The sequence below is a fragment of the Notolepis coatsorum genome, assembly GCF_963971535.1.
Source record: "Notolepis coatsorum genome assembly, chromosome: 17".
Lineage (NCBI taxonomy): Eukaryota > Metazoa > Chordata > Actinopteri > Aulopiformes > Paralepididae > Notolepis > Notolepis coatsorum.
This window is the reverse complement of record NC_140181.1, coordinates 28835851-28856487: the sequence shown is the minus strand read 5'-3', so window position 1 is coordinate 28856487 and position 20637 is coordinate 28835851. Positions and strand designations below refer to the sequence as shown.

Here is a 20637-nt window from a genome sequence, read left to right as displayed (position 1 = left end):
TCTCTCTCTCTCTCTCTCTCTCTCTCTCTCTCTCCTAGTGATGGATCTCAGGAAGCCTTTGAGTTGTACTACAGTGAGACGTACAGTGAGAGTTCGTCTCTGTCTCTCCAGGATTCCCATCGTAGTCTGGCCTCCAACAGTGACGGAGGAGACAGTAACCCTGCTTTACTACTGATGCAAGAATATATGATCACAGTAAGAATATATGATCACAGTAAGGATATATGATCACAGTAAGGATATATGATCACAGTAAGGATATAGGATCACAGTAAGGATATATGATCACAGTAAGGATATATGTAAGGATATAGGATCACAGTAAGGATATAGGATCACAGTAAGGATATATTATCACTGTGTGTGTGTGTGTGTGTGTGTGTGTGTGTGTGTGTGTGTGTGTGTGTGTGTGTGTGTAGCTCCGTAGTAAGCTGTCCCCAGGTGAGCTCCAGCAGTTTGCAGTCTTACTGAGAGAATATCGTCTGGGAGCTCCTATCAATGACTTCTGCTCTGATCTGCTGCAACTATATGGAGACAACCGCAAGTTCCTGCTGCTGGGTAGGACTCTCTCTCTCTCTCTCTCTCTCTCTCTATCTGCTATGGTCTCATACAGAGCTTATTTGATTCTACTTTACTTGTCTCTATTCTATTCGATTCGATTCGATTAGATTTGATTCAATTATGTTATATTCTATTCTATTCTAATGTGTTTTGTGTCATTCTACTCAACTCTATTATATTCTTATGTGTTTGGTGTCCTTCTACTCTACTCTATTCTATTTGAACATGTTTGGTGTCATTGTACTCTACTCTACTCTATTCTATTCTATTCTATTCTAATGTGTTTGATGTCATTCTACTCTACTCCATTCCACTATTCTATTCTAATGTGTTTGGTGTCATTCTACTCTACTCTATTTTATTTGTATGTGTTCAGTGTTATTCTACTCTACTCTACTCCACTCTATTATATTATATTATAATGTGTTTGACTTTGATGTCATTCTACTCTACTCTATACGATTGAATTCTATTTTAATGTGTTTGGTTTCATTGTTTGTTTAACCTTTATTTACCCAGGGTAGGTTCGCTGAGCACAGATGCTCTTTTTCAGCTATGCCCTGCTTCACATTCACACAGTTCCATTCATACCTGGGAGCTGCCCAGTACAACCACAGTCTGACACCATTGGCCACTGAGCAACTCCACTGGAGCAGTTGGGGGTTAAGTGCCTTGCTCAAGGGCACTTCAGCGGCAGATTTTTCCTGCCGGTCCCGGGGATTATGGTTTTAAACCCCTGGCTTTGATGTGGATGCAGAGTTTTCTGTCTTCCAGATCTCAGCAGGTATATTTGAATGGCAGCCTGTCTAGTAGTAGAAGTTTGGAGTGTGGTGATCCACAGGTGAGCTCCCTAGGGCCTCTGCTCTACTCAGTGTTCACCATTGACCTACCGTGGGCTACTAAAAATGCCAAATTGGTCCAATATGCAGATGATTCCACCTTGTATTATGCTTCTCCATCAAATGGTATGCTTAATGAGGTCCTGAGCAGAGAACTTAATGATGTGAATGATTGGATAGTATCTAACAGGCTTGTACTGAACAACTCTAAGACAAAAACCATGGTGTTTGGATCAAGGCACGGGTTGTCTTGTAACCCAAAGCTTATTTAAGATTCATGTAACTCTATCGTTTCACAAGTTGAAAGTGTTAAGCTCCTTGGAGTGACACAGTGGATAGTACTCTATCTTGGTGAAACCACATCACTAACATTGTTTCAAAGATGGGAAGAGCTGTAGGCATTGCTAGAAAATTTGCTTCTTTTGTTGATCGTCCTCTTCTCCGTCAGATTATTCAAAATCTAGTCCTGTGTCATCTTGATTATTGGTCTGTGATCTGGTCATCTGCGACCAAAGGTGAGATCAGGAGACTACAGGTAGTCCAGAACAGGGCAGCACGGTTGGCTTTGGGTTGCTCACTAAGGTCCAATGTGAACCATATGCATGCTGGTCTCTCCTGGCTCACAGTTGAAAAAAGGTTATTGTCTAACTCACTTGTATTGTGTAAATCAGTTATTAATGGTAATGTAAGACTCCATATTTTGTGTTTGAGCAACTTGTTTACAGAAGCTCTATACAGGACCATAATACGAGAGGGGCCAGTAATGGTCAGTTTGTACTCCCTCGTCCTAGAACCAATGCTTTAAAGCAGTCTTTTATTTATAGGTGCATAACACATAACAACCTACCTAGTTATCTCTACACTTTTAGTAAATACCTTTTTTTTTTTTAAAGAAACTCAAATCACACTTTCAGCTGTTGCCTTAAAAGAACACGCCAACATTTAGGCAAAATTAGCTTAGATAGATACCAGTTTTCTCCCTGTGCCTTCAGTAGAAAGCTTTCTGGGTGCACATTAGCCTAGCTTACAGTAGCACAATGAATGGAACCGGCCATGTCCGCTTCCATTCATTGTGCTAAGCTAGGCTAACATGCAGCCTGATAGCTTTCTGAACGCACAGAGAGGAACTGGTATCTATCTTCTTGTCTCTTTCTGGAGAAGACAGTAAGCTAATTATCCAAAATGTTGGCATCTTCCTTTAATGTGTGTATTACATTTGTGTGTGGGTTTTTGCCTATTAGCATACAAGTTTTCTCATTTTGTATCTTTAAAAATGGGTATTTATTGTCTGTTTTAGTTAATTGCTTTGTTTTTCATTTCTATCTATCGCATCTGTGAAAGTAGCTTACTTGCGGTATGCTAAATCCTTGTTTTTATCTTTTGTATCGATCTATGCATTCATTGTTTGATATATTATGTTGTGTGGACCCCAGGAAGACTAACTGTGAGCCACGGCACCAGCTAATGGGGATCCTTAACTCAATGGACGCCACGCAGTTGAGCATCGTTTGTACTTACCACGCCAAGCTCTAAGAGATAGGAATAAGTGGTGGTGTTTGCAGGGCTATAACTATATTCTATATTATAGCTATGGATACAATACTATGGCCCATTTGTTTTAGAGTAATCCTGTCTAATCCCAGAAAACTACGCTATGCAGCAATACGTGCATTTCACTAAAAGCGTTGCCATTTCTCGTCTGTACACGCTACTATTTCTAAATCAAATCTATATTATTGGTATTATGTTTTATCATGAATGCATGAAATTTTTTTATGCTTTGCAACGGCATACGTTGTGGAGTAACATTATAAACACACATATGTTGTGCTCGAGGTGAAATCATGGTTGGATCACAGCAGTATTGATATCATAGCCCTTATCTTCACTAGGATGTACCCCAAAAAGAATATTCCAATTATCTGATCGCGAGTCTCAGTATTGGTGTCGATCGTGTCGCCAACATAATCTGCCACACATCATGCATTGGGAGCATTTCACGCTTCTCAATCCGATCAGGACAACTGCTTCACTTGCCCGACAAAGAAAAGTCTGACCGGAGACTTTTGATCGACGCACAGGCCAAGATATAATGTTTCAAAGGGTGCTCGATACTGCCACCTGGGTGGATGCGGCCGGTATTGCACTTTGGCATTCTCAGGATGATTCCCCATGTTAACCCCGAGTCCGTGTGCCTGTAATGAATGGAAATATCGAAAAAAGAAAAAACGACCAAAACCCGATATATCTTTGGTCTGGCGCCCAACCGCTGGCGAGTTAACCCAAGATATCTCAGGTCTGGCCCCGAATGAGTTAATAAAATTATAAAATTATGATAAATCAAAGAGAAGCCGGCTATTTTCAGTCCTTGCTCCACAATGGTGGAACACACTTCCCACCACAGACGTAAGTTGCTTTGGTTAAAAGCATCAACTAAATAACTAAATGTAATTGTAAATGTACTCTATTCTATTCTAATGTGTTTGGTGTCATTCCACTCTATTCTATTATATTCTAATCTAATGTGTTTGGTGTCATTCCACTCTACACTATTCTACTCAAATGTGTTTGGTGTTATTCTACTCTACTCTATTCTATTCTAACGTTGTGTTATTTTCCAGGCATGCGTCCGTTCATCCCGGATAAAGACGTGGGTGTGTTTGAGAGTTTTCTGGAAAGCATTGGAATCCGAGAGGGAGGAATTCTAACTGACAGCTTTGGACGCATCAAACGGAGCATGAGCAACACATCAGCCACCGCTGTGCGAGGGTAGGTAGCTGTACTAGAGGGTAGGTAGCTGCACTAGAGGGTAGGTAGCTGTACTAGAGTGTAGGTAGCTGTACTAGAAGGTAGGTAGCTGTACTAGAGGGTAGGTAGCTGAGGGTTGGTAGCTGTACTAGAGGGTAGGTAGCTGTACTAGAGGGTATTAGCTGTACTAGAGGGTAGGTAGCTGTACTAGAGGGTAGGTAGCTGCACTAGAGGGTAGGTAGCTGCACTAGAGGGTAGGTAGCTGCACTAGAGAGTAGGTAGCTGTACTAGAGGGTAGGTAGCTGCACTAGATGGTAGGTAGCTATACTAGAGGGTAGGTAGCTGCACTAGAGGGTTGGTAGCTGTACTAGAGGGTAGGTAGCTGTACTAGAGGGTAGGTAGCTGTACTAGATGGTAGGTAGCTGCACTAGAGGGTAGGTAGCTGTACTAGAGAGTAGGTAGCTGTACTAGAGAGTAGGTAGCTGTACTAGAGGGTAGGTAGCTGCACTAGAGGGTAGGTAGCTGTACTAGAGGGTAGGTAGCTGCACTAGAGGGTTGGTAGCTGTACTATAGGGTAGGTAGCTGTACTAGAGGGTAGGTAGCTGTACTAGAGGGTAGGTAGCTGCACTAGAGGGTTGGTAGCTGTACTAGAGGGTATGTATCTGTACTAGAGGTTATGTATCTGTACTAGAGGGTAGGTAGCTGTACTAGAGGGTATGCATCTGTACTAGAGGTTATGTATCTGTACTAGAGGGTATGTATCTGTACTAGAGGTTATGTATCTGTACTAGAGGGTAGGTAGCTGTACTAGAGGGTATTAGCTGTACTAGAGGGTATGTATCTACTGTAACTAGAGGGTATGTATCTGTACTAGAGGGTAGGTAGCTGTACTAGAGGGTATGTATCTGTACTAGAGGGTATGTATCTGTACTAGAGGTTATGTATCTGTACTAGAGGGTATGTATCTGTACTAGAGGTTATTAGCTGTACTAGAGGGTATGTATCTGTACTAGAGGTTATGTATCTGTACTAGAGGGTATGTATCTGTACTAGAGGTTATTAGCTGTACTAGAGGGTATTAGCTGTACTAGAGGGTATGTATCTGTACTAGAGGGTATGTATCTGTACTAGAGGTTATGTATCTGTACTAGAGGGTATGTATCTGTACTAGAGGGTATGTATCTGTACTAGAGGGTATGTATCTGTACTAGAGGTTATTAGCTGTACTAGAGGGTATTAGCTGTACTAGAGGGTATTAGTGTACTAGAGGGTATCTGTACTAGAGGGTATTAGCTGTACTAGAGGGTATGTATCTGTACTAGAGGTTATGTATCTGTACTAGAGGGTATTAGTGTACTAGAGGGTATTAGCTGTACTAGATGGTAGGTAGCTGTACTAGAGGGTAGGTAGCTGTACTAGAGGGTATTAGCTGTACTAGAGGGTAGGTAGCTGTACTAGATGGTAGGTAGCTGTACTAGAGGGTATTAGCTGTACTAGAGGGTAGGTAGCTGTACTAGATGGTAGGTAGCTGCACTAGAGGGTATTAGCTGTACTAGAGGGTTGGTAGCTGTACTAGAGGGTAGGTAGCTGTACTAGAGGGTTGGTAGCTGTACTAGAGGGTATGTATCTGTACTAGAGGGTAGGTAGCTGTACTAGAGGGTAGGTAGCTGTACTAGAGGGTAGGTAGCTGCACTAAAGGGTAGGTAGCTGCACTAAAGGGTAGGTAGCTGCACTAGAGGGTTGGTAGCTGTACTAGAGAGTAGGTAGCTGTACTAGAGGGTTGGTAGCTGTACTAGAGGGTAGGTAGCTGTACTAGAGGGTAGGTAGCTGCACTAGAGGGTTGGTAGCTGTACTAGAGGGTATGTAGCTGTACTAGAGGGTAGGTAGCTGTACTAGAGGGTAGGTAGCTGTACTAGAGGGTAGGTAGCTGCACTAAAGGGTAGGTAGCTGCACTAGAGGGTTGGTAGCTGTACTAGAGAGTAGGTAGCTGTACTAGAGGGTAGGTAGCTGTACTAGAGGGTAGGTAGCTGTACTAGAGGGTAGGTAGCTGCACTAGAGGGTTGGTAGCTGTACTAGAGGGTATGTAGCTGTACTAGAGGGTAGGTAGCTGCACTAGATGGTAGGTAGCTGTACTAGAGGGTAGGTAGCTGCACTAAAGGGTAGGTAGCTGTACTAGAGAGTAGGTAGCTGTACTAGAGGGTAGGTAGCTGTACTAGAGGGTAGGTAGCTGTACTAGAGGGTAGGTAGCTGCACTAGATGGTAGGTAGCTGTACTAGAGGGTTGGTAGCTGTACTAGAGGGTTGGTAGCTGTACTAGAGGGTATGTAGCTGTACTAGAGGGTAGGTAGCTGCACTAGATGGTAGGTAGCTGTGCTAGAGGGTTGGTAGCTGTACTAGAGGGTTGGTAGCTGTACTAGAGGGTATGTAGCTGTACTAGAGGGTAGGTAGCTGCACTAAAGGGTAGGTAGCTGCACTAGAGGGTTGGTAGCTGTACTAGAGAGTAGGTAGCTGTACTAGAGGGTAGGTAGCTGTACTAGAGGGTAGGTAGCTGTACTAGAGGGTAGGTAGCTGCACTAGAGGGTTGGTAGCTGTACTAGAGGGTATGTAGCTGTACTAGAGGGTAGGTAGCTGCACTAGATGGTAGGTAGCTGTACTAGAGGGTTGGTAGCTGTACTAGAGGGTTGGTAGCTGTACTAGAGGGTATGTATCTGTACTAGAGGGTAGGTAGCTGTGCTAGAGGGTAGGTAGCTGCACTAGAGGGTTGGTAGCTGTACTAGAGGGTATGTATCTGTACTAGAGGGTAGGTAGCTGTGCTAGAGGGTATGTAGCTGTAGAGGGTTTAAATACAATACGTGTACTGTGCAAGGGGTCACAAGATGATTTCTGGGGGGGTCTTGAAAAGATATAGATTATAGATTATGATTAAGATTATAAACATCATGTTCATAATTTCTGGTATAGGCTAGATGCTTTTTCACATCATGGAGATGTGAAGACTAAAGCCCTCCTCTGTTCATTCATCAAGTTAATGAGTGAGTGATGATGGTCAGAAGACAGTGGCTCAGCTGGCTGTAGGGCTGTGTGCTGCCAAGGATCTGACCATACCATACATATCACAATACAGGGGTTACCATTCAATATATAGCAATACTATAAACACTGCAATATATTGTGATTTTATAATGTATGAGTAAAAAGGTTATAATGGTAATAATAATAATACACTTTATTTGTATAGCACCCTTCATACATACATACTTTTCAGTCCAAAGTGCGTCATAGCAGTAAAATAGACAGAATACAAACAGTGCGATAAGATAGCTCTCATTTACAGTACAATAATCCATATCCTTCAATAAACCTTCAATGAACCAGTAGTAGATTATCGTAATGTTCTTGGGGGCACATAGTTGACAAGAGAATTGGCAATGTAGCTTGGTCCTGTTCCATTTAGTGCTTTGTATATAAGGGAGATTACCTGTAGACTGTAGTTTCTTGTTAGAATATTAGAATGTGTATTAATCAATAGAAAATACAAGTTCTTGCAGAATTAATTTAGTGACCAAATGTGGAAAATAAATAAGATTATGCGATACCGGGCCTTACAACAATATTATATAAAGTATCACACAACGATTTGCGATACACACCCCTGATTGGTATCGCTGCTGCCTTTCATAGCACTCTTGGTTTGAAACAGGGAAAAGCTAAAGTCCTTGCTAGCCTAAATGATCTGAAGAAGAGCTGTTGAACATCTTCTTCTGTGGTGTCTTTAGGTACGACGGCTGGTCTTTACCCTCGGGGTCCCAGGATTTCAACCAACGCATCACTGACATCACACATGACATCGAGGCCCTGGGGTTCCAAGACACTCATGGAGACATAGAAGAAGAAGATTACTATATGTGACGGAGAGAGAGAGAGAGAGAGAGAGAGAGAGAGAGAGAGAGAAAGAGAGAGAGAGAGAGAGAGAGAGAGAGAGAGAGAGTTGGATATTTTAAGGATTTCACTCTGAAATCGTCGTTTCAATAAAGACTTTTCTACTGTTTGGACGTTTTTTTTCTTTTAACTTTAGGAATGGTCTTTTTTTTAGGCGTGGCGAACCAAAAAGGTTGAAAACTGGTGGTTTACAGTCCAAAATATGAATTTAGATACCTGGTAACCACAGACTCTACTCGTGGAAGGGGTGAAGGCCAATTAAACCCGTAGATTGACCTGAGTTCACGACCAGATCACTTGGTACATGTTTGTAGCGTTAGTTAGCATCACAGCTTAGCATCAGTAGTTGCTGGAGCTCGTAGTTTTATGAGACACAGATGAGTTTTGTTGTGTATCTTAGCACTGCTGTGTGTGGGTGTAGAGGGGAGTTGGTTGCTTTGGGGAGAGATCTTGTAATGTAATTTACCTATCTCAAACCCTGCCCTCTTTTCTTGATCTTCCAATCACAACAGCCGAAGGGAAGCAACAGTTGTGATTCGAGGATCAAGAAGAAGAAGGCAGGGTTTGACATAGGTCCATTAAAGCATATTTGTTGTCATGACTACACATGATGTATGGTTTCCCACAATACACTCAGTGATGTCAGTTAAATGACATTATTCAGGTTCATGATGTGTAATACTACATTATGACCACATGGTGGCAATGTAAGTACAATTATTATTTCCATGATATCCTTTGGCATTTAGACAAATATGCAAGCGTTAGTATGTCAATACACAATTACAATCATCCAAACCCATGACAATAATTGTGTGTGTGTGTGTGTGTGTGTGTGTGTGTGTGTGTGTGTGTGTGTGTGTGTGTGTGTGTGTGTGTGTGTGTGTGTGTGTGTGTGTGGGGGGGGGGGGGGGGGTTATAATAGAAGATTCTGATCACATAAAAGTTTGATATAATTCAAACAAATTTCATATAATTCAAACTTGATTTGGGGGAAAAGTGACAGCACCTAACAGTTTTTTTTTTTTTTTTTTTTTACTTTATTTGAACAGGGACAGCACACATTAGGTGAGCGCTGTCCTTCGGATGAGACGTTAAACAGTGAATATGGTCGTTAAAGAACCCCTACCTAATCATCCCTCCCCCTTAATGGGCTGCCATCAAACCTTGTCTCCTGAGCCTCTCAGCCATTGTGTAGTGTGTTGTGTGCCTGGTGCTGGTGTATGGCAGCTAGTGAGCCTGCCTAGATTGGGTGTATTTTGTGGTGAAGGAGGCCATTTTCACCATGCATTGTAAAGCACATTCAGTATCTAGAAAAGCAGTATATGAATGCAGTGATAAATAAAATGCACATAAAATGTGAACTAATCCCATCAGAGAGAGAGAGAGAGAGAGAGAGAGAGAGAGAGAGAGAGAGAGAGAGAGAGAGAGAGAGAGAGAGAGAGAGAGAGAGAGAGAGAGAGAGAGAGACAGACAGACAGACAGATATGCCATTACATCTTTTCATTTAATCAGATTGCGTTTATCGCTGTGGGTGATAATAGATGATACATGAGTTAGCTGAAGACAGGCTGAAGCACTATGGAAAACACCAGGCAGAAATAGGAAATACCAACAACTACCAACAACAAGTCACTGAGCACAGCCTGCAGTGTGTGTGTGTGTGTGTGTGTGTGTGTGTGTGTGTGTGTGTGTGTGTGTGTGTGTGCGTGCGTGCATGTGTGCGTGTGTGTGTTTGAGTGTGTGTCTGTCTCGTTCTCCACAGTGTTTATCCCAGCTGCAGTCCACTCCATTCTATGAATAGTATACGTTTTAAATATAGTATGATCTACATAAGCCTAACAGATTGGAATAAACAACTGTAATGACTTTCAAACAATAGATTGAATTGTCAGAGCATAGACATATTTTATTGATGGAAGCAGTGGTGCTGAAGAATACAATCTTCAATTCCAAAACAGGCAGGACAGCCAAGCAATGTATTCATAGACCTATGTTATGCCAACAAAACAGTGTACCTATACAGTACAGTACAGCCTAATAATAGAGTTATGCTATTGGCTGGGCCTGGATCTCTGTACAAACGTTCCTTGGTCTTCAGCTATTTATTTTAAGCCTATCGTGGACTCATTCAAATGTATGCAAATAGGGCATGCTAAGCCTTAGGGCATGATTTTGAACTGGTTAAAACAATACCATGGTCTACTCTAGGCCTACAATAGCCACCTTAAACCTACAGGACCTTTAGTATGTTAATGGTACAGTCTATATTTCGTATTGAATAACCTTCTAACCTACAGGGCCTTTCGTATGTTAATGGTACAGTCTATATTAGTATTTAGTCACCTTCTAACCTATACAGGGCCTTTAGTATGTTAATGGTCAGTCTATATTTAGAATTTAGCGACCTTCTAACCCAGAGGGCATTTAATATGATAATGGTACAGTCTATATTTAGTATTTAGTCACCTTCTCTAACCTACAGGGCCTTTAGTATGTTAGTGGTACAGTCTATATTTAGTATTTAGTCACCTTCTAACCTACAGGGCCTTTAGTATGTTAGTGGTACAGTCTATATTTAGTATTTAGTCACCTTCTAACCTACAGGGCCTTTAGTATGTTAGTGGTACAGTCTATATTTAGTAACCTTCTAACTTACAGGGCCTTTAGTATATTAATGGTACAGTCTATATTTAGTACTTAGTCACCTTCTAACTTATAGCCTACAGGGCCTTTAGTATGTTAATGGTACAGTCTATATTTAGTATTTAGCCACCTTCTTCTAACCCAGAGGGCATTTAATATGATAATGGTTACCTTCTAACTTAAAGGTTAATGGTACAGTCTATATTTGTGGCGTCACCAATTTCTGTATTTTTCAATACTTTATAACATTATATAAGTAACATATTTATGAGAAAAATTTATTGAAAAGCATTTATTTTGCAACGTGTGGGAGGTCAGGTCCTACTAATGCCTGGACTAGTAGTCCCCGCTGAGCCAATGAGACCGCGGAGGGGGCGTGAACAGGTCTCGCGCCCGGGTATAAGAATGTTTTGTTTGACAGTTGACTTCGGCTTGGCCTGATCCACTTCCTCAGTTGGACGAGCAGAGGAGATGATGGCGGCGGCTGCTACCTGCGGTGCGCACGGTATGATACCGACCTCCGCCAACGGCAAAACACCGCACAGCAAAGAACACACGAGACGAAACCGGGAGAATTCCCGTCGGAGACAAGCAGCCCTTTTGTTTCTCAGTAACATTTCACTGGACGGACGGCCCGTACAAAGTGAATTCGACGAGAATGGGGGCGGTGGTGGGAACAGCGGCCACCGTGAGAGCTTCTGCTCGGTGGCGGCGGGGCGCCTGTCGCCGGAGACCGGTCAACAAGGCAACAATAACGGCTACTACGGCACCTTCCCCGCCGCCAACCTCTCCGCGTCCGTGAGCTGCGGGAACGTCAACCCGTCTCAAACAACGACACCGAGGATAGGGGTCCTGAACGCGCCTCCTCCTATCCTGGTCCTACCGTCGTCGGACTCTGTCGTCGGGTTCGACCGAGGAGACGACCCGGGGACCGAGGAGGTGTTCCTGGAGAAGCGGAGAGGAGGGTCGCTCTCGTCGCAGGGGAACCTTCTGCTCACTCCTTCCTCGTCCAGCATGCTGCCCAGCCCGGTGGGACCACGGAAGTCCTCCACGCTGCTGTCGGTGCAGAGTTGCAGCTCGGTGTCCTCGGACTCCCGTCAGCGGTAAGAGACTGAGAAGAGAGACAGACGGGCGAGTGAGGGGGTCAGGGGGTGATGATGGAGTTGGTTGTTGTCGTTGACATTCTGAACCACAGGGTGGATGAATGAATGACAACTTTACTTAACAGATTGCAGAATGGGTACAATACAGTACGGCTCAGTTAAGGGGATGCAGACCAGAGAAATACTCTTGTCTTGTTTACATCAGGGTCCCCCATTTTCAATTCATAGTGATATAGTGACCGTGTTGAAAGTGTTGTTTAGCCTACATGCCATTAATTAATTTATACTTTGGTGAATATAGTGTGACTGTCAGTCAGTACTGCAAGATATAGAGAGAGAGACTGATGGATAGAGGGAGAGAGATGGTGGGAGGGACTGATAGAGGGAGATAGCGATAGAGAGTGAAGAGAGCATAGTGAATGATGGAGATGAAAGTGTTTTGAATTGCAGACTGGTAGTTGTTGAGTATTTGTGTTGCTTGCTCTGGCCAGGCTTTATGGAAACCCTGTCGTCCTTCATAAATCAGTCATAGTAAGCCAACAAAGATGAAATTATGACGATTCACTTGCAAATATTGTTGACCACTGTTGACGGATGCCAAATGGGACAACTAAATCAATAGTTGGGATATGAGGAACGACATTGTGATGGCAGTGTGTTGTGTGGGTCACACAGTAACTATTAGAGGACTTTACCCTTCTGCATCGTAATGTTGAAATGACAGTTTCGTATGGAATAGCCTCAGGGTGATGATGGTTAATGTGTCATGTGTCTCAGTAGGGAGGGTATTATATACCATAATATCCATTATTGGATTAGCTGTGTTTTCCCCTGCCATAGGCATTATTGGGGCCCACCACGTACTAACGCCGACTTCAGCACACACCCACATTTCTAGGAGAAACCATAACCGTGTGAACCCGACAGGGACTGTATACAGAGTCGGGTTGCGGTTTACTAAAAAAAACGTCTGGACGCACTCGATCTATTCCAATCTTCTCCAAACACTTACCATGAACAATCCAAAGACTCCTCCTCCCAAAAATAGTAGTCTTTAGTCCTGCGATGACCAAAGTCTATCTAATGGCATTATTTCATCATAGTGCACATGTGCCAATACAAAATACAGAATGTAATTACCGTAATTCCTCTAATAGTAACCCCGGCTTGTATTTGTTTCAACTGTAGCGGATACCAGGCTTGTATTAGGAGGAGGCATGTATAAGAGAGAGGCCTATATTTCTAATTTTCAAACAGATCATAATGAATAAATCAACATTTTGTGTCAGTTTGAACCCAGTAAAATGTACTGGGTTCATTTATTGAAACCAAGCAAGTACTGTATGAAATACGGTAGTAAACAGTGCAATTACAGGTGGTCAAAAAAAGTAAAATAAAGTAAAATAGTGCAATCACAATACTGGTATAATAATAATAATAACTTCATTTTATACAATTCTGAGGTAGGCTTACTCTCTTGGTAAACCTTAACAGCATACCATTATATGGTATTTACTGCACAGCCAGGCCAGCATATAACAACAATAACTCTAATATACATGAAACCCGGCTTGTATTAGGAGGCCGGCTTATAATTGCTTAGCTCAACAGCGCACCCGGTCATTAATAGAGACCCGGTTTTTAATTGAATACCGGTTACTATTAGAGGAATTACGGTAGTAGTACAATTAAAATAATAAGAAAAAAAATATTCAACATTGAATATACAATGAATGATAGTATTCATTCACATTCCCTTCAAAAAAACGAATCTAAAAAGTTAACTGAAATTGATTAAAAAAAAAATTAAATAAAGGTTAATAAAAATACAATATTATTAAAATACAATATAAAAATACAATACTACAGGTCAGCATGTCCTGTTGGCAATATTGACCCAAAACCTTAAGTGTAGCCTACTAGCCTACCATATAGAATATTACACTTGAGTCACTTTAGGCTTGTCTTGTGGGATGCTACTTTTGAATCCGTTGGCACAGTTAAAAGCTGTTTTTAGTTTTGTGACACAGAAGCCTAGAGATTGATTCCGTCAAGGCTTTCTACTATGTAGGTTTAGTTGTCCTCCTCATTAGAGAGAGGTGAGAGAGCATACATGTACAGTCTGTTACTAAGGAAACATTTCAGGCTTTCCTTTTGACACATTGCGTGTGTGGGTTGATGTGTATGGTGATAGATTGCCTCGTCACTATCTTGGCAACAGCACTGCACAACAGGATATGTGCCCTCGGGCCACCAGTACGAGGCTGCTCACATTATTGTGGAATGACAGAACAGCTGAAGATAAATTCAGTCTGGTCCCTACCTACAGTAAACTATACCACCTTGTTTTAAAAACGTGGCTGTCATGGCATTTAAACATTAGAATAGTCACAGACTGCACCAAGCCTTGCTAGATGAAACCTTTTCTTGTGTGACCTCTCTATCCCTCACTCTTGCTCTCTCTCTTATTCCCTGCTCTCTCTCCCTCTCTGACCTCACTCTATGTCTGTGCATGTTTGTTTGTTTGTTTGTTTGTTGTGTGATTCTGTGGAGATATCTTTTTGAGTAGGCTGCCCACTGTTGCTGTAGATGTTTAGGCTAACCCTCTCAGCTAAATGTATTGTAAATGTAAACCCACTGATATTTAATTGGAACCGAAGGCGCTGAATAGAAAACAACCTTCACACACATTGGGTCATTCGAGGGGGCCTATAGAGAGAGGCCAGCCTGGTCCTAGTAGCCACTGCTGTGGCCTTCTCACTTATTATAAACCCTCTGCCAAGCCTATGATGCCTCACCCACCCTCACCTACCCTCCATGACCGAGTGACGAGAATATACGACTGATATGAGACGGAGCCGGGGAGAGAGAGAGAGATCCGATACCCATTGTCCAAAAAAGTAAAAAAAAAAAAAAAAAAAAAATTATCCACGTTTTTTTATTTTTTTTATATTAAAATATATTTTGTTTTTAAGAATTGTAAAGGATCACAAGTGTGTTTTTGATTGGTTGTAAACAAAGACAGAAAATAAACTTCATTCATTCAATTAATAAACTGTATGCCTTAGGGCTGTCTTAAATACTTCGAAGCTTCCTTCGATGGCACAAGCTTCGAACATTAAAAAAAAATCGAAGTTTATAAAAAAAAAAAATTTAAATTTTTTTTTTGCCTCAAATCTTGCGCCTCCATTCCAATGAAACGAAAGTAAGCGGCGCCTCGACTCCACCTCTCTACAACAAGCACGTGGAGATTATCTGTCTTGAAAACAACAAGGACATGTGCAGCAGACATGTCGACGAAGAAGTCATCAGACGTGTGGTTACACTTTAAAATATGCAAAGACAATGCCCAAAAAGCAGAGTGCCAGATATGCCAGAAGAAAATGGCATATCACAACTCTACAACAACTTTGTCAAATCACCTAAAAAACGTAAGTATCGTTGTACACGACGGCGACGCCACACAAAACATTAATAAGGCTATGCCTATGCTGCTATGACTAATGTGTTACCAAGTTGGCTAATTTAATTGTAATCATCTGCTTTTGTAGGTGCGTTGTCTGATATAATTATAAAAAATTAAATATAATATAATTGTTTGCTTGATAGACGAAGGTTGCAACATAATTATGTAATGTCATGTCGTTGGCTGTGAGAGCAGCCCCACTGCACCCAGGCAGCGCAGCCGAGTGAAACCTTGTTGGCTGCGTCACAGTCACGAAAGGGGCTACTTAATTAATTAATCCAATCCACTTTATTTATAGAGCACATTTAAAAACAACAACGTTTACCAAGTGCTGTACAAGTCCCACAACATAAGATACATTTTTTTTTAATTATTATAATTAATTTATTAAAAAAAAAAAAAATTCTAAGCTTCGAATTAAAATTGAAGCTTGGCCCCGAAGCTTCGATTGCCAAAAAAAGCTTCAAAGGTCAGCCCTAGTATGCCTCACTGTCACTGTGTGGAAGAGACTGGGATTATTCTTTTGTGCAAGGCAACATCAGGCTTGACTTAAAACATTACTTTCCTAACTTAGTGAAACTAAATGTAACAGATTAACACATAGATATAAATGTACTGAATGGTTATTTCTTATTTTATTTATTATATATTAAAAAAAATCCGATATATATATATTTTTTACCGATACCTGATCCAGCTATTTTACTGATATCGGCGGTCGATACCAATATCGGATCAGTGCATCCCTAAGCAGAACACATCATTAGCCTACATGTAATTTATTTAGCAGATATATTGGTGAACATAGTGAGACTGTCAGTACTACAAGAGATGGGGAGAGAGCGGGATAGACTGATAGACTGATAAGAGAGAGGAATAGAGGGGGAGACTGATGGAGAGAGAGGGAGAGAGACTGATTGAGAGAGGGATAGAGGGGGAGACTGATGGAGAGAGAGGGATAGACTGATAGACTGATAAGAGAGAGGAATAGAGGGGGAGACTGATGGAGAGAGAGAGGGAGAGAGACTGATTGAGAGAGGGATAGAGGGGGAGACTGATGGAGAGAGAGTGATAGAATGATAGAGAGATAAATAGACTGATGGAGAGAGAAATTGATATAAAGGGTGAGACTGATTGAGAGAGATAGAGGTAGAGAGATAGGGGGAGAGACTAATGGAGAGAGAGATAAATAGAGGGATAGACTGTTAGAGAGAGAGATAGAGGGAGTGACTGATGGAGAGAAATATAGAGGGAGAGACTGATGGGGAGAGAGAGAGAGGGAGACAAAAAGACGATCCCATAAGTTGTATTGTTGTTCCACTAGTCTGGTGGAATGCTGGCACAGCGCTAATACAGTCTGGAGAGAGGTCTGGGACTCTGGTTATCAGAGACTACCAGTGGAACAAAAAAAATCATAGCAGAGCAAAATGTATTCAGATCGAAATACAATGTGTACTGTTGGTGCACACGAGAGCTGTAAACATACACTGTTGCTAGGTCACTGTCACACAAAATCAGTTCTAGTGAGCTAGCTGACGCAGCTTTAGTTTTCCGACAGAGGAGAGGGAAGAAGGATCAGAAAACAAAATGGAAATGATCTTGACACATTCAGGAACTTAAAGAAAGATCTGACGCACCCGTAACAAGTGTTCCAGGTAATGTTGACATCGTTCACGTTACAAAGCCAAAAACAAGGTGTGACAAGGCACAGCTCTCCTTCAGATGGTGTGGTATTTTTGGAAAAACACTTTCCTGACTACACTAATACATAGGTAATTTTACATTTTCATGAGCTTAGGGGCATCATAGTGAAATGTGGATTTACGTTGTTCCGAGCAAACTTGGGGGACCTTAACTCTTTAATTGCCAATGACGAGTATACTCGTTATAGCCCGCCAATCGTTGGACGCCAACAACGAGTCTCGTTATTATGATCGTTATTTCTTTTATTCGATATTTCCATTCATAAACATGCAGGCAGCTGTGTGTTATCACTTGGGATTGGTCTGAGATAGCAAAAGTCCAATAACGCCGCCTGTTGCCTTGCGGCCGCTATTGCACTCCATTTGAAACGATCTGGCTTGGTGTCTGGGCCGATCTGCGGCCAGTGGGCGGGGTCTAACTACTCGGGCAGGGCAAGCGCTTATAACACAGTCAGGCATCGACGAGGGTCGGGCCCCCCGGGTTCATGTTCATTGCTGGATTACGTTGGAAACACGATCGCGATCAGTACTTGGAATGGCGATCAGATAATGGGAATATTCTTTTCGGGACAGATCCTGGTCAAGGTAAGGGCTAAATGGTATCAATATTGCGTTAATCCAAAAATTCTTTCATGCGATCGGGAGCATGTGTGTGTGTGTGGCGTGTTCCCTTGGTAGCGATCAAAGCACAGAGGTGCGCCCCCCCCCCCCCACTTTCATACAACCATGATGAAACATAATACCGATAATCTAAATTTGATTTGAGAACAGTAGCTAGTCCAGTGAAGAAACGATAACGCTTTTACAAGAATACACGTTTCCGGCCATTACGAAGCATTTTGGAAATTACACCAGACCGCCCTGAAACTACACTCGTATTCACAACGGTATAAAACGGAAATATATGGATGGAAAAATTATCAGTTTTTTGCATCTTGACCGGAAGAAACTCAGAAATGACAATCGACTATATTATTAGATCCATAGCTATAATATAGCTTTATGCCTGCAAACACAGCCACGTATCCCCATGTTAAAACGCGATCGCATTTCAACGGTAAGGTAAACAGCGACCCCTGGCGCTGAATGAGTTAAGAACCAACCAGTCACTAGAACACGTTACATAGGTTTTCATAATCTAATACTACATTAAACATGTCATTGTCATCTCTCTCTCTCTCTCTCTCTCTCTCTCTCTCTCTCTCTCTCTCTCTCTCTCTCTCTCTCTCTCTCTCTTCTCTCTCTCTCATTGCACTTTTGGCTTGAAAACTGGTGTATTTTTGTGTGACTGCTGCAGGCAATGTCATAGGTTGTAGTGTACCTCTCTCGCTCTGTATTTTTCTCTCTGCCCGTCTCTCATGTTCCTCTATCTGTGTCTCTGTCTCTCTCCCTCCCCCTCTTGCTGTCTCTCTATCCCTTCCTCTCTATCTATTCCTCTATCTCCTCTCTCTCTATCTCCCCCTCTCCCCCTCTCTCCCTCTCTGCCCCCCCCCCCTCTGTATATTTTAGTGTGATTGCTGCAGGCAGTGTCATGGGTTGTATCCCCTCCCCTCTATAAGTGAAGCTAGTGACAGCCAGGCGTCCAACTTTAACACTTTAAAAGTGACCTGGCGACATTTCTCTCTCCAGGCTTTGTGATGATTGATGGATTATGTCACATCTTGGCAGTGCTACAACATAATATATGTCCTCAGGCTGTGAGTGATGGACTGCCCTGTTTTTTAGAGAGGACGTGAATAGGACTAAACGTTTAAAATATATTGAAATGGCACACAGAGATGTTGTCATTAAACATTGTGGCTGTCCGGTGAAATCGTCCCATCTCCAAAGCTTCTCAGGAATTAAGGAAATAGCCCTCGGCCATGTAAATCTATTTTGAAGCTTTAGGCGACTTTGTGTTCTAAGTAGGGTTCTCACTAACGATTATTTTGTTATAGATTAATCTGTTGATTATTTTATCGATTAGTCGATTAATTTAAACTATAAATTTACCAGAAAAATCAACAACAATTGATTATATTTGCAATTGAATATTTCAAAATGTTTTCCTAGTATCCTTGGGTCACATCTAGGCCTGTTGCAATAAGCAATAAATCAATTTATCGCGCAATAATGAAAATGAATGCAATGATTTTGATGGGCGCAATTAATTGCTATTTGCGTGTTTGTTTTAATGAGGCGGGAACCAGTACCTCTCCGTGTGGGGAGGCGGGCCGCTGGCGTTACTACAGAGTACAGCACGGGAGCTCCTGTGAGCACCATGCGTATGTTGGGCAGTAGCAACGCTACATAGCTTAACTACATTTCTCAGTAGCGTGATGGTAGCGTCGCTCCTTTTGAACCAAGTAGCGTTCTTTGTAGTGTAGCTATTTTTAGACCCAAGTAGTGATGTAGCGTGAACAAACGCTATACGCTACTGCCCGGAGAAACTGGACTGCTAAATAAAGATTAAAGATCTAGTGTTGATGCTATGACGCTTCCTCCTCATCGTTGATTGCCTGTAGTAGCTGCATCTAACGTTAGTAGCTAACGTTAAAACTAACCTAAAGTTAGTTGTTCACCAACCATCTCAACATTTGTTTTATCATTAGCTCAAAAACACAGAACCGGACGACACAAGTTGTCCGCTCATAGGTTCTGCTAGGATAATAACAACAATACTTCCGGTCGGTGGGTTTCAAAATAAAAGAGCAAAGTCTAAAACACCGGAAAAGACGTTTATTTTGTACAGCGTTTTCCTCCACGAGTACTCAAGTACATCATGTGATCAATCGATCTGTTTTTTTTGCCCATCCCTAGTTTATCCTGTGCTGAAAAGTCTCCATTCCAATAGAGATAGTATATATTTGTGTTTATTTGATTATTGTTGAGCTATATTTTAATCAAGAGTAACTGGTAGTGTAGCTTACTACATTTTCCAAGTAGCTTGCCCATCACATAATCCGCGAGCCACAGTAAACAAACGCGAGCCACAGTTAGGGTGACCAGGTGTCCCGCTTTTGGTTGTATACTGCACAGCCATTTTACCTAATGTCCCACGTCCCGCATATTGAGATGATGTCCCTCTTTTCGAAGCAAAAAATAAAAACATGGGTCTAAAAGCCCCTTCCTACAGTAAACATAGCAACCCGCCTCTTGTCCACACACATTGCTCTGCTCGTTTTATCATTGCTCTCACGGAGATAAAACTGGGAACGAGGTTACTCTGCTTCTGACGCTACCTCATATCTGATTGGTTAGGTAGTAATTTAGGATATTTAAAATGTCTTCCAATGTTAAATAAAGGTTTATTGCACTTTGAAACGGTTTCCTTGCATTATTATGCTATTATCATTATATTAGTAAAAAAAAAAGTTGATTGAAAACTTTTGGGAAATACATTTCTCAAAAAAATTATTTCTCTCAACCGCAATAATATCACTTATCGCAATAATTTCTGGGACAATTAATCGCCCAGCAAAATGTGTTATCGTGACAGGCCTAGTCACATCGGTACTTGGCTCTTTGACACCACCTACTCAATACCCAGAGTAGGAGATGAGCCATGAAGTTTATTTATGTCTATAAATGCTGTGTAGTGTGGAGGCCTACTGTACACGAGTAGGGTGAGTAACCTACATGCCATTACTGCTT

At 41.9% G+C, this 20637-nt stretch overlaps 2 protein-coding genes across 2 annotated transcripts in view; both read left to right on the top strand.

The window, feature by feature from the left end:
• Positions 1-8075, top strand: part of ccm2l (CCM2 like scaffold protein) — a gene marked incomplete at its 5' end in the record, with an annotated part of 29771 nt that extends 21696 nt beyond the window's left edge. Inside the window, 4 exon segments of the mRNA XM_084333395.1 lie at positions 39-195; positions 420-558; positions 4022-4169; positions 7924-8075. Of these exon segments, the coding sequence (XP_084189521.1) occupies positions 39-195; positions 420-558; positions 4022-4169; positions 7924-8056 (577 nt within the window). The 3' untranslated portion in view covers positions 8057-8075.
• A 3125-nt stretch (positions 8076-11200) lies between these two features.
• Positions 11201-20637, top strand: part of LOC311243717 (CDK5 and ABL1 enzyme substrate 2-like) — an 86294-nt gene continuing 76857 nt past the window's right edge. The window contains exon 1 of the mRNA XM_084333048.1: positions 11201-11835. Coding sequence (XP_084189174.1) covers positions 11204-11835 — 632 coding nt within the window. The 5' untranslated portion in view covers positions 11201-11203. The remainder of the gene's footprint in view (positions 11836-20637) is intronic.